Genomic DNA, 12,815 nt, shown 5'->3' on the forward strand with positions numbered 1-12,815 from the left:
GGGTGGAGAGTGACAGAGGGTGTAGAGAGTGACAGAGGGTGTAGAGAGTGACAGAGGGTGTAGAGAGTGACAGAGGGTGTAGAGAGTGACAGAGGGTGTAGAGAGTGACAGAGGGTGTAGAGAGTGACAGAGGGTGTAGAGGGTGTAGAGAGTGACAGAGGGTGTAGAGGGTGACAGAGGGGTGTAGAGGGTGACAGAGGGTGTAGAGAGTGACAGAGGGTGTAGAGAGTGACAGAGGGTGTAGAGAGTGACAGAGGGTGTAGAGAGTGACAGAGGGTGTAGAGAGTGACAGAGGGTGTAGATGGTGACAGAGGGTGTAGAGAGTGACAGAGGGTGTAGAGAGTGACAGAGGGTGTAGAGAGTGACAGAGGGTGTAGAGAGTGACAGAGGGTGTAGAGAGTGACAGAGGGTGTAGAGGGTGACAGAGGGGTGTAGAGGGTGACAGAGGGTGTAGAGAGTGACAGAGGGTGTAGAGAGTGACAGAGGGTGTAGAGAGTGACAGAGGGTGTAGAGAGTGACAGAGGGTGTAGAGAGTGACAGAGGGTGTAGATGGTGACAGAGGGTGTAGAGAGTGACAGAGGGTGTAGAGAGTGACAGAGGATTTCATTATTCTTACCCAGTCCGTATTTGTCGCTGTAGTCGACCCACTTGCTGATCCAGAAGATGGGGACACAGGCTGGGTCCTCTGCCTCCTCTGGAAACACAGGGGTTAGAGGTCAGGGGGGGGGGGAGAGGAACCCTGATACCTTTAGTTAAGGTTTCTGGATACAGCACGTCATAACTAACAGAGGTCAATATGCTGGGATGTCTCCTCTGCCTCCTCTGGAAACACAGGGGTTAGACGTCAGGGGGGGGAGAGGAACCCTGATACCTTTAGTTAAGGTTTCTGTTTACAGCACGTCATAACTAACAGAGGTCAATATGCTGGGATGTCTCCTCTGCCTCCTCTGGAAACACAGGGGTTAGACGTCAGGGGGGGGAGAGGAACCCTGATACCTTTAGTTAAGGTTTCTGGATACAGCACGTCATAACTAACAGAGGTCAATATGCTGGGATGTCTCCTCTGCCTCCTCTGGAAACACAGGGGTTAGACGTCAGGGGGGGGAGAGGAACCCTGATACCTTTAGTTAAGGTTTCTGTTTACAGCACGTCATAACTAACAGAGGTCAATATGCTGGGATGTCTCCTCTGCCTCCTCTGGAAACACAGGGGTTAGACGTCAGGGGGGGAGAGGAACCCTGATACCTTTAGTTAAGGTTTCTGGATACAGCACGTCATAACTAACAGAGGTCAATATGCTGGGATGTCTCCTCTGCCTCCTCTGGAAACACAGGGGTTAGACGTCAGGGGGGGGAGAGGAACCCTGATACCTTTAGTTAAGGTTTCTGTTTACAGCACGTCATAACTAACAGAGGTCAATATGCTGGGATGTCTCCTCTGCCTCCTCTGGAAACACAGGGGTTAGACGTCAGGGGGGGGAGAGGAACCCTGATACCTTTAGTTAAGGTTTCTGTTTACAGCACGTCATAACTAACAGAGGTCAATATGCTGGGATGGGTCCTCTGCCTCCTCTGGAAACACAGGGGTTAGACGTCAGGGGGGGGGGAGGAACCCTGATACCTTTAGTTAAGGTTTCTGGATACAGCACGTCATAACTAACAGAGGTCAATATGCTGGGATGTCTCCTCTGCCTCCTCTGGAAACACAGGGGTTAGACGTCAGGGGGGGGAGAGGAACCCTGATACCTTTAGTTAAGGTTTCTGTTTACAGCACGTCATAACTAACAGAGGTCAATATGCTGGGATGTCTCCTCTGCCTCCTCTGGAAACACAGGGGTTGGACGTCAGGGGGGGGAGAGGAACCCTGATACCTTTAGTTAAGGTTTCTGTTTACAGCACGTCATAACTAACAGAGGTCAATATGCTGGGATGTCTCCTCTGCCTCCTCTGGAAACACAGGGGTTGGACGTCAGGGGGGGGAGAGGAACCCTGATACCTTTAGTTAAGGTTTCTGTTTACAGCACGTCATAACTAACAGAGGTCAATATGCTGGGATGTCTCCTCTGCCTCCTCTGGAAACACAGGGGTTGGACGTCAGGGGGGGGAGAGGAACCCTGATACCTTTAGTTAAGGTTTCTGTTTACAGCACGTCATAACTAACAGAGGTCAATATGCTGGGATGTCTCCTCTGCCTCCTCTGGAAACACAGGGGTTAGACGTCAGGAGGGGGAGAGGAACCCTGATACCTTTAGTTAAGGTTTCTGTTTACAGCACGTCATAACTAACAGAGGTCAATATGCTGGGATGTCTCCTCTGCCTCCTCTGGAAACACAGGGGTTAGACGTCAGGGGGGGGGGAGAGGAACCCTGATACCTTTAGTTAAGGTTTCTGTTTACAGCACGTCATAACTAACAGAGGTCAATATGCTGGGATGTCTCCTCTGCCTCCTCTGGAAACACAGGGGTTAGACGTCAGGGGGGGGGAGAGGAACCCTGATACCTTTAGTTAAGGTTTCTGTTTACAGCACGTCATAACTAACAGAGGTCAATATGCTGGGATGGGTCCTCTGCCTCCTCTGGAAACACAGGGGTTAGACGTCAGGGGGGGGGGAGGAACCCTGATACCTTTAGTTAAGGTTTCTGGATACAGCACGTCATAACTAACAGAGGTCAATATGCTGGGATGTCTCCTCTGCCTCCTCTGGAAACACAGGGGTTAGACGTCAGGGGGGGGAGAGGAACCCTGATACCTTTAGTTAAGGTTTCTGGATACAGCACGTCATAACTAACAGAGGTCAATATGCTGGGATGTCTCCTCTGCCTCCTCTGGAAACACAGGGGTTAGACGTCAGGGGGGGGGAGAGGAACCCTGATACCTTTAGTTAAGGTTTCTGTTTACAGCACGTCATAACTAACAGAGGTCAATATGCTGGGATGTCTCCTCTGCCTCCTCTGGAAACACAGGGGTTAGACGTCAGGGGGGGGAGAGGAACCCTGATACCTTTAGTTAAGGTTTCTGGATACAGCACGTCATAACTAACAGAGGTCAATATGCTGGGATGTCTCCTCTGCCTCCTCTGGAAACACAGGGGTTAGACGTCAGGGGGGGAGAGGAACCCTGATACCTTTAGTTAAGGTTTCTGTTTACAGCACGTCATAACTAACAGAGGTCAATATGCTGGGATGTCTCCTCTGCCTCCTCTGGAAACACAGGGGTTAGACGTCAGGGGGGGGAGAGGAACCCTGATACCTTTAGTTAAGGTTTCTGGATACAGCACGTCATAACTAACAGAGGTCAATATGCTGGGATGTCTCCTCTGCCTCCTCTGGAAACACAGGGGTTAGACGTCAGGAGGGGGAGAGGAACCCTGATACCTTTAGTTAAGGTTTCTGTTTACAGCACGTCATAACTAACAGAGGTCAATATGCTGGGATGTCTCCTCTGCCTCCTCTGGAAACACAGGGGTTAGACGTCAGGGGGGGGAGAGGAACCCTGATACCTTTAGTTAAGGTTTCTGTTTACAGCACGTCATAACTAACAGAGGTCAATATGCTGGGATGTCTCCTCTGCCTCCTCTGGAAACACAGGGGTTAGACGTCAGGGGGGGGAGAGGAACCCTGATACCTTTAGTTAAGGTTTCTGTTTACAGCACGTCATAACTAACAGAGGTCAATATGCTGGGATGTCTCCTCTGCCTCCTCTGGAAACACAGGGGTTAGACGTCAGGAGGGGGGAGAAGAACCCTGATACCTTTAGTTAAGGTTTCTGGATACAGCACGTCATAACTAACAGAGGTCAATATGCTGGGATGTCTCCTCTGCCTCCTCTGGAAACACAGGGGTTAGACGTTAGGAGGGGGGAGAAGAACCCTGATACCTTTAGTTAAGGTTTCTGGATACAGCACGTCATAACTAACAGAGGTCAATATGCTGGGATGTGTCCTACCCCATGGGAATGACTCCTCTCTCTGAGGGCTTGGTAGTGTGTGTCGTACCCATTCGTATGAGTCCTCTCTCGGAGGGCTTGGCAGTGTGTGTCGTACCCATGTAAGTGTGTCTGTGTGTGTGTCGTACCCATTCGTATGAGTCCTCTTTCTGAGGGCTTGGCAGCGTTGCAGGTGTTGAGTTGCTGCAGCATGTCACTCAGGTGGCAATCTGTGGCCTCTGGAATCTCTCGGTGCAGTGGCTCATCTTTCTGGTCCACATTCTCTGTCCCTGCTGAAGAGAGAGACCAACACTAGACCCCCGCTGAAGAGAGAGACCAACACTAGACCCCCGCTGAAGAGAGAGACCAACACTAGACCCCCGCTGAAGAGAGAGACCAACACTAGACCCCCGCTGAAGAGAGAGACCAACACTAGACCCCCGCTGAAGAGAGAGAGAGAGACCAACACTAGACCCCCGCTGAAGAGAGAGACCAACACTAGACCCCCGCTGAAGAGAGACCAACACTAGACCCCCGCTGAAGAGAGAGACCAACACTAGACCCCCGCTGGAGAGAGAGAGAGACCAACACTAGACCCCCGCTGGAGAGAGAGAGAGACCAACACTAGACCCCCGCTGAAGAGAGAGACCAACACTAGACCCCCGCTGAAGAGAGAGACCAACACTAGACCCCCGCTGAAGAGAGACCAACACTAGACCCCCGCTGAAGAGAGAGACCAACACTAGACCCCCGCTGGAGAGAGAGAGAGACCAACACTAGACCCCCGCTGGAGAGAGAGAGAGACCAACACTAGACCCCCGCTGGAGAGAGAGACCAACACTAGACCCCCGCTGAAGAGAGAGACCAACACTAGACCCCCGCTGAAGAGAGACCAACACTAGACCCCCGCTGGAGAGAGAGAGAGAGACCAACACTAGACCCCCGCTGGAGAGAGAGACCAACACTAGACCCCCGCTGAAGAGAGAGACCAACACTAGACCCCCGCTTGAGAGAGAGAGACCAACACTAGACCCCCGCTGGAGAGAGAGACCAACACTAGACCCCCGCTGGAGAGAGAGACCAACACTAGACCCCCGCTGGAGAGAGAGAGAGAGAGAGAGACCAACACTAGACCCCCGCTGAAGAGAGAGAGACCAACACTAGACCCCCGCTGAAGAGAGACCAACACTAGACCCCCGCTGGAGAGAGAGACCAACACTAGACCCCCGCTGGAGAGAGAGACCAACACTAGACCCCCGCTGGAGAGAGAGAGACCAACACTAGACCCCAGCTGAAGAGAGAGAGAGACCAACACTAGACCCCCGCTGAAGAGAGACCAACACTAGACCCCCGCTGGAGAGAGAGAGAGAGAGACCAACACTAGACCCCCGCTGAAGAGAGACCAACACTAGACCCCCGCTGGAGAGAGAGAGAGAGAGAGACCAACACTAGACCCCCGCTGAAGAGAGAGAGACCAACACTAGACCCCCGCTGAAGAGAGAGAGAGAGAGACCAACACTAGACCCCCGCTGAAGAGAGAGAGAGACCAACACTAGACCCCCGCTGAAGAGAGAGAGAGAGACCAACACTAGACCCCCGCTGGAGAGAGAGAGACCAACACTAGACCCCCGCTGGAGAGAGACCAACACTAGACCCCCGCTGGAGAGAGACCAACACTAGACCCCCGCTGGAGAGAGAGAGAGAGAGACCAACACTAGACCCCCGCTGAAGAGAGAGAGAGAGACCAACACTAGACCCCCGCTGAAGAGAGAGAGAGACCAACACTAGACCCCCGCTGAAGAGAGAGAGAGAGACCAACACTAGACCCCCGCTGAAGAGAGAGAGAGACCAACACTAGACCCCCGCTGAAGAGAGACCAACACTAGACCATTCAGTGTTCTATGTAGTGTGTATCTCTCCATCTATCTAACCTTGGTTGTTGAGAGCGGTGAGTGGGCGTCTCTGGCTGGGCTCCAGAGAGGAGGGGGCGATGGAGAAGCGTGGGGGCACGGTGAGGCAGGTGGTGGGGAGGCGCAGGGGGATGTACCCCCCCGTGAAGAACTCATCAGTTTGCAGCTGGGAGACGGTGGGACGCTGGGCCGGGTCGGCATGGAGCATCCGCTTGATCAGAGACGCTGCCACTGGGTTGATTTGCTGCAGACAGACAGAGAGACGGGGAATAACAGGGGGGGGAGAAGATGGTGACAAAACTGACATAAGCATGGATGACCTTTGAACTATTAAAAGGTACTTTACACCGTCATGAATGTGTTAGTCCACCCAGGGGGATATCTTAGTGGTGTAGTAGTAGTAGTAGTATGTGGTGTTAGTCCACCCAGGGGGATAGCTTAGTGGTGTAGTAGTAGTAGTATGTGGTGTTAGTCCACCCAGGGGGATAGCTTAGTGGTGTAGTAGTAGTATGTGGTGTTAGTCCACCCAGGGGGATAGCTTAGTGGTGTAGTAGTAGTAGTATGTGGTGTTAGTCCACCCAGGGGGATAGCTTAGTGGTGTAGTAGTAGTAGTAGTATGTGGTGTTAGTCCACCCAGGGGGATAGCTTAGTGGTGTAGTAGTAGTAGTATGTGGTGTTAGTCCACCCAGGGGGATAGCTTAGTGGTGTAGTAGTAGTAGTATGTGGTGTTAGTCCACCCAGGGGGATAGCTTAGTGGTGTAGTAGTAGTAGTAGTATGTGGTGTTAGTCCACCCAGGGGGATAGCTTAGTGGTGTAGTAGTAGTAGTAGTATGTGGTGTTAGTCCACCCAGGGGGATATCTTAGTGGTGTAGTAGTAGTAGTAGTAGTATGTGGTGTTAGTCCACCCAGGGGGATAGCTTAGTGGTGTAGTAGTAGTAGTAGTATGTGGTGTTAGTCCACCCAGGGGGATAGCTTAGTGGTGTAGTAGTAGTAGTATGTGGTGTTAGTCCACCCAGGGGGATAGCTTAGTGGCGTAGTAGTAGTAGTAGTATGTGGTGTTAGTCCACCCAGGGTGATAGCTTAGTGGTGTAGTAGTAGTAGTATGTGGTGTTAGTCCACCCAGGGGGATAGCTTAGTGGTGTAGTAGTAGTAGTAGTATGTGGTGTTAGTCCACCCAGGGGGATAGCTTAGTGGTGTAGTAGTAGTAGTAGTATGTGGTGTTAGTCCACCCAGGGGGATAGCTTAGTGGTGTAGTAGTAGTAGTAGTAGTATGTGGTGTTAGTCCACCCAGGGGGATAGCTTAGTGGTGTAGTAGTAGTAGTATGTGGTGTTAGTCCACCCAGGGGGATAGCTTAGTGGTGTAGTAGTAGTAGTATGTGGTGTTAGTCCACCCAGGGGGATAGCTTAGTGGTGTAGTAGTAGTAGTAGTATGTGGTGTTAGTCCACCCAGGGGGATAGCTTAGTGGTGTAGTAGTAGTAGTATGTGGTGTTAGTCCACCCAGGGTGATAGCTTAGTGGTGTAGTAGTAGTAGTAGTATGTGGTGTTAGTCCACCCAGTGGGATAGCTTAGTGGTGTAGTAGTAGTAGTATGTGGTGTTAGTCCACCCAGGGGGATAGCTTAGTGGTGTAGTAGTAGTAGTAGTAGTAGTATGTGGTGTTAGTCCACTCAGGGGGATAGCTTAGTGGTGTAGTAGTAGTAGTAGTATGTGGTGTTAGTCCACCCAGGGGGATAGCTTAGTGGTGTAGTAGTAGTGTGGTGTTAGTCCACCCAGGGGGATAGCTTAGTGGTGTAGTAGTAGTATGTGGTGTTAGTCCACCCAGGGGGATAGCTTAGTGGTGTAGTAGTAGTAGTAGTATGTGGTGTTAGTCCACCCAGTGGGATAGCTTAGTGGTGTAGTAGTAGTAGTAGTATGTGGTGTTAGTCCACCCAGGGGGATAGCTTAGTGGTGTAGTAGTAGTATGTGGTGTTAGTCCACCCAGGGGGATAGCTTAGTGGTGTAGTAGTAGTAGTATGTTGTGTTAGTCCACCCAGGGGGATAGCTTAGTGGTGTAGTAGTAGTAGTATGTGGTGTTAGTCCACCCAGGGGGATAGCTTAGTGGTGTAGTAGTAGTAGTATGTGGTGTTAGTCCACCCAGGGGGATAGCTTAGTGGTGTAGTAGTAGTAGTATGTGGTGTTAGTCCACCCAGGGGGATAGCTTAGTGGTGTAGTAGTAGTAGTAGTAGTAGTAGTATGTGGTGTTAGTCCACCCAGGGGGATAGCTTAGTGGTGTAGTAGTAGTAGTATGTGGTGTTAGTCCACCCAGGGGGATAGCTTAGTGGTGTAGTAGTAGTATGTGGTGTTAGTCCACCCAGGGGGATAGCTTAGTGGTGTAGTAGTAGTAGTATGTGGTGTTAGTCCACCCAGGGGGATAGCTTAGTGGTGTAGTAGTAGTATGTGGTGTTAGTCCACCCAGGGGGATAGCTTAGTGGTGTAGTAGTAGTAGTATGTGGTGTTAGTCCACCCAGGGGGATAGCTTAGTGGTGTAGTAGTAGTAGTAGTAGTAGTAGTAGTAGTAGTATGTGGTGTTAGTCCACCCAGGGGGATAGCTTAGTGGTGTAGTAGTAGTAGTATGTGGTGTTAGTCCACCCAGGGGGATAGCTTAGTGGTGTAGTAGTAGTAGTAGTAGTATGTGGTGTTAGTCCACCCAGGGGGATAGCTTAGTGGTGTAGTAGTAGTATGTGGTGTTAGTCCACCCAGGGGGATAGCTTAGTGGTGTAGTAGTAGTAGTATGTGGTGTTAGTCCACCCAGGGGGATAGCTTAGTGGTGTAGTAGTAGTAGTATGTGGTGTTAGTCCACCCAGGGGGATAGCTTAGTGGTGTAGTAGTAGTAGTAGTATGTGGTGTTAGTCCACCCAGGGGGATAGCTTAGTGGTGTAGTAGTAGTAGTAGTAGTAGTATGTGGTGTTAGTCCACCCAGGGGGATAGCTTAGTGGTGTAGTAGTAGTAGTATGTGGTGTTAGTCCACCCAGGGGGATAGCTTAGTGGTGTAGTAGTAGTAGTAGTAGTATGTGGTGTTAGTCCACCCAGGGGGATAGCTTAGTGGTGTAGTAGTAGTAGTATGTGGTGTTAGTCCACCCAGGGGGATAGCTTAGTGGTGTAGTAGTAGTAGTATGTGGTGTTAGTCCACCCAGGGGGATAGCTTAGTGGTGTAGTAGTAGTAGTATGTGGTGTTAGTCCACCCAGGGGGATAGCTTAGTGGTGTAGTAGTAGTAGTAGTATGTGGTGTTAGTCCACCCAGGGGGATAGCTTAGTGGTGTAGTAGTAGTATGTGGTGTTAGTCCACCCAGGGGGATAGCTTAGTGGTGTAGTAGTAGTAGTATGTGGTGTTAGTCCACCCAGGGGGATAGCTTAGTGGTGTAGTAGTAGTAGTAGTATGTGGTGTTAGTCCACCCAGGGGGATAGCTTAGTGGTGTAGTAGTAGTAGTATGTGGTGTTAGTCCACCCAGGGGGATAGCTTAGTAGTGTAGTAGTGGTAGTAGTAGTAGTATGTGGTGTTAGTCCACCCAGGGGGATAGCTTAGTGGTGTAGTAGTGGTAGTAGTAGTAGTATGTGGTGTTAGTCCACCCAGGGGGATAGCTTAGTAGTGTAGTAGTGGTAGTAGTAGTAGTATGTGGTGTTAGTCCACCCAGGGGGATAGCTTAGTGGTGTAGTAGTAGTAGTATGTGGTGTTAGTCCACCCAGGGGGATAGCTTAGTGGTGTAGTAGTAGTAGTATGTGGTGTTAGTCCACCCAGGGGGATAGCTTAGTAGTGTAGTAGTGGTAGTAGTAGTAGTATGTGGTGTTAGTCCACCCAGGGGGATAGCTTAGTGGTGTAGTAGTAGTAGTAGTATGTGGTGTTAGTCCACCCAGGGGGATAGCTTAGTAGTGTATGTGGTGTTAGCTCACCCAGGGGATTGTGTAGTTGTTCTTTTTGATACGGTTGTAGGTCTCCTTCAGACAAGACGTCTCAAATGGAGGTTTACCAACCAGCAGAGTGTACCTGAGAGAGAGAGAGAGAGATCAAGACTTAAAATCCAGACCACTACTGGGGATCCAGATAAAGTATTGAAAGTGTGTTGAGGTGATGAGTGTGTGTCATCTCTGCGCAGGGCTGAAAATGGCAGGTGGTCCACCAGCCAGTGGCAAGTAGATGAAAACCTACCAGCCAGTGGCAAGTAGATGAAAACCCACCAGCCAGTGGCAAGTAGATGAAAACCCACCAGCCAGTGGCAAGTAGATGAAAACCCACCAGCCAGTCGGATGTTTTACCAGCCCACTGTGTGTCATTACATACATAAAAAATAACATGTTTTGGAACGTTTCTAAAAACAACAACAAGTGAATTAGTAAGAAGTAACGTGATATCGCTCAATTGAATTTCTTGTGACCAGAAATACTTTGAAAACAGATGCTGCAGCATTTTTCTATGCCCAACTCGCATGTGTGCTCATACATGTCTTTTTAATGCACTAACGTAATGATCGCACTGCAGAGCCCTGCGGTTTGGCAGGTGTTCATTTCATCTATCTGTCTGTCTGTCTGTCTGCGGTTCCACTTACAGGATACACCCCAGAGACCAGACGTCGACCTCGAAGCTGTGTCCTTTCTTACAGAGAACCTCCGGGGCGATGTAGTTAGGCGTTCCACACAGAGTCTTCTTACGCTCGCCGTCAAATTCTATCTTAGTGGCCAGGCCAAAGTCACCTGTGGGAGATGCGAGACAGGTGTTTAGACAAGGTGCTGTACAGTGGCGCGTGTGTGTGTGTAGATGTGTGTGTGTGTGTGTGTAGATGTAATGAATACAGCCCTGGTGTGTTTATAGAGTGTGTATTGTCAAACTCTTCGTGTTGTGAGACCATAGTCACCTTGGAGAAGTGAAGAACCGGACCGCCAAGTGTGTGGTGTACATTCTGGAGTGCGTGTGAACCTACCTATCTTGACATCCATGTCGTCACTGAGGAAGATGTTTCCTAGTTTCAGGTCTCTGTGTATCACTCTGTTGTTGTGGAGGTACTGGCAGCCTTTAACCAGCTGCATCATGTAGTAGCGGGCCTCTGGCTCGGTCACCGCCTTCCGACGCTTATGCAGCTCCAACAGAGACTGGGGACAGAACAGGCACAGGAGAGGGGGGGTTAAGGACTATTTTATATAGCTAGGTTAACTTGTATTCTTAGGGTTTACTTCTGAATGTCTGAATGTACTTAGCCTAAAGTTGTCATGCCAAGAAACCAGCTTTCAGTACAGTTTGCACAAATTCCTCAAAAGGGCTAACTACTACTTTTAAGTGCAAAGTTGTAAATAACTTTCATTCAAAAGCACAAAGCTATAAACCTAGTTATTTATGCAATGCTAGTCAGTCAACTTGTGGGCAAGCTATGGTTAACAACAAAGTATTGTCAATTCAAGTAACTAGCCATGTTGACCGGTGGACTTCCTTCCTAGATTAGGAAATGGTTAGCTAGTTACAGTAACTAGCAAAATACGTAGGTTAGCAAAGACAACTTACCTAAGTAATCAGTCAACAAATCCACTCACCCTTCGCCTGCAGATTTCCAAAACCACATAAACGAAGTCGTCGTCCTCGAAAAAGCCGTGAAATCCCACGACGTGCGGGTTGTCGAGACTCTTGTGAATGGCGATTTCGGAAGTCATCTTCTCCCTCTGGTGAGGCTTGAGAATCATGGATTTGGGGACGACTTTACCGGCGAACACCTCTTTGGTGTCCATGTCTGTGATTTCGTAGCATTTGGCGAACCCTCCCTTACCGAGAAATCTTCCCCGAGTGTACCTTTTCATTGTCCGGGGATCCACAAGGATATCTGGGATCTCTTTGAGAGGTGCCGATTTGGGGTCAACATGCGTCGACGGATTCGCCGCCTTGGCTACCGGTGCACTCATATTGATGTAAAACGTGCTCTTCAGTTTACGAAGGCAGAAAATAAGAAACAAGTTTGACAATCTAAAAACGACAATTTAAAAGAAATAAAAATGCAAAAAGTTTGGCTACCTACCTCACTACCATCCACCTTCGAGCAAACCACTGAATTCAAATCAAAACCCAACCATTCAGGTGCCCCAAAGTTAACAAACTGTTTTGCTTAAAATAAGCCGTGAACGTGTAGCGTACACGAGTTCCCAAGAACCGATAGATTTGACTAAATATAATTTAATAGTAGTGGCAAAAAAAATAATAATGATAAATTTGTTTCCCCCGCTGTTATTTGCTCTTCGTTTAACAACAGCGTCGACTAGCTAGCTGCAAGTTTAAATGCTGCTCTGTTCGTTAGAACCGCCTGTGATTGGTCCTCCCGATTTGAATTCCAGCAAAGCAGCATGGGAAGGTTGAACCAAAATGGGCCAATTACCGACCGGGAAGTTCAAATCCGCAGCGCCGATTGGTCAAAAACCCTGTAGCTAACGCTACGTTCCTTAAACACGGACCAATCACCGACAACCAGACGATAACCAAATGAACTGTGGGAAGTGTAGTAACTTTAGTATTTTCACGACTGCACCTTGGAAAGAATGTTATGTCGTGTGACTAGAAAAACACTAGCCAGAAGGAAAATACACGTTATTATTACAAACAATACTTGTATGTTTTAGGTAACTATGAACATAGAACTGTGGACAAATGTAAACTTCGTCTGACTGATGAGTCTGACTCTGTCACTCCCCCAAACCCCCCTCCCCCTGGGTTGTCACTAGTACCACAGCCACAATGTCCAAATTGGCTATAGAAACATTCAGGAAAACTGTGCCGTTTGGTCTTTAATTTTAGGTTAGGGTAAAGGCAGCCCCATGCTTCCCAACCGAAACAGTTCATGCATATATTGGGTGGGTTCATAAATTCAATCTGGAGTGCCAGAGCATGCTCAGAGTGCACTCTGGGCGTTTGTCAATTCAGAGCGTTGTTAGATTGTCCGTTTGTAAATTCAGAGCGTTGTCAGATTGTCCGTTTG

The 12,815-nt window shown here is 49.3% G+C and overlaps 1 protein-coding gene across 1 annotated transcript in view; it reads right to left on the bottom strand.

Annotated features, from left to right (window-relative positions):
- Positions 1-12,103, bottom strand: part of LOC311121014 (serine/threonine-protein kinase PLK1-like) — a 15,968-nt gene extending 3,865 nt beyond the window's left edge. Inside the window, exons 1-7 of the mRNA XM_084195557.1 lie at positions 11,389-12,103; positions 10,785-10,953; positions 10,413-10,557; positions 9,760-9,853; positions 5,855-6,077; positions 4,073-4,216; positions 617-694 (exon numbers count right to left, since the gene is read on the bottom strand). Of these exons, the coding sequence (XP_084051683.1) occupies positions 617-694; positions 4,073-4,216; positions 5,855-6,077; positions 9,760-9,853; positions 10,413-10,557; positions 10,785-10,953; positions 11,389-11,751 (1,216 nt within the window). The 5' untranslated portion in view covers positions 11,752-12,103. The remainder of the gene's footprint in view (positions 1-616; positions 695-4,072; positions 4,217-5,854; positions 6,078-9,759; positions 9,854-10,412; positions 10,558-10,784; positions 10,954-11,388) is intronic.
- Between the last annotated feature and the right edge of the window lie 712 nt (positions 12,104-12,815).

The sequence above is a fragment of the Coregonus lavaretus genome, assembly GCF_964263955.1.
Source record: "Coregonus lavaretus genome assembly, contig: HAP1_SCAFFOLD_1732, whole genome shotgun sequence".
Taxonomy (NCBI): domain Eukaryota; kingdom Metazoa; phylum Chordata; class Actinopteri; order Salmoniformes; family Salmonidae; genus Coregonus; species Coregonus lavaretus.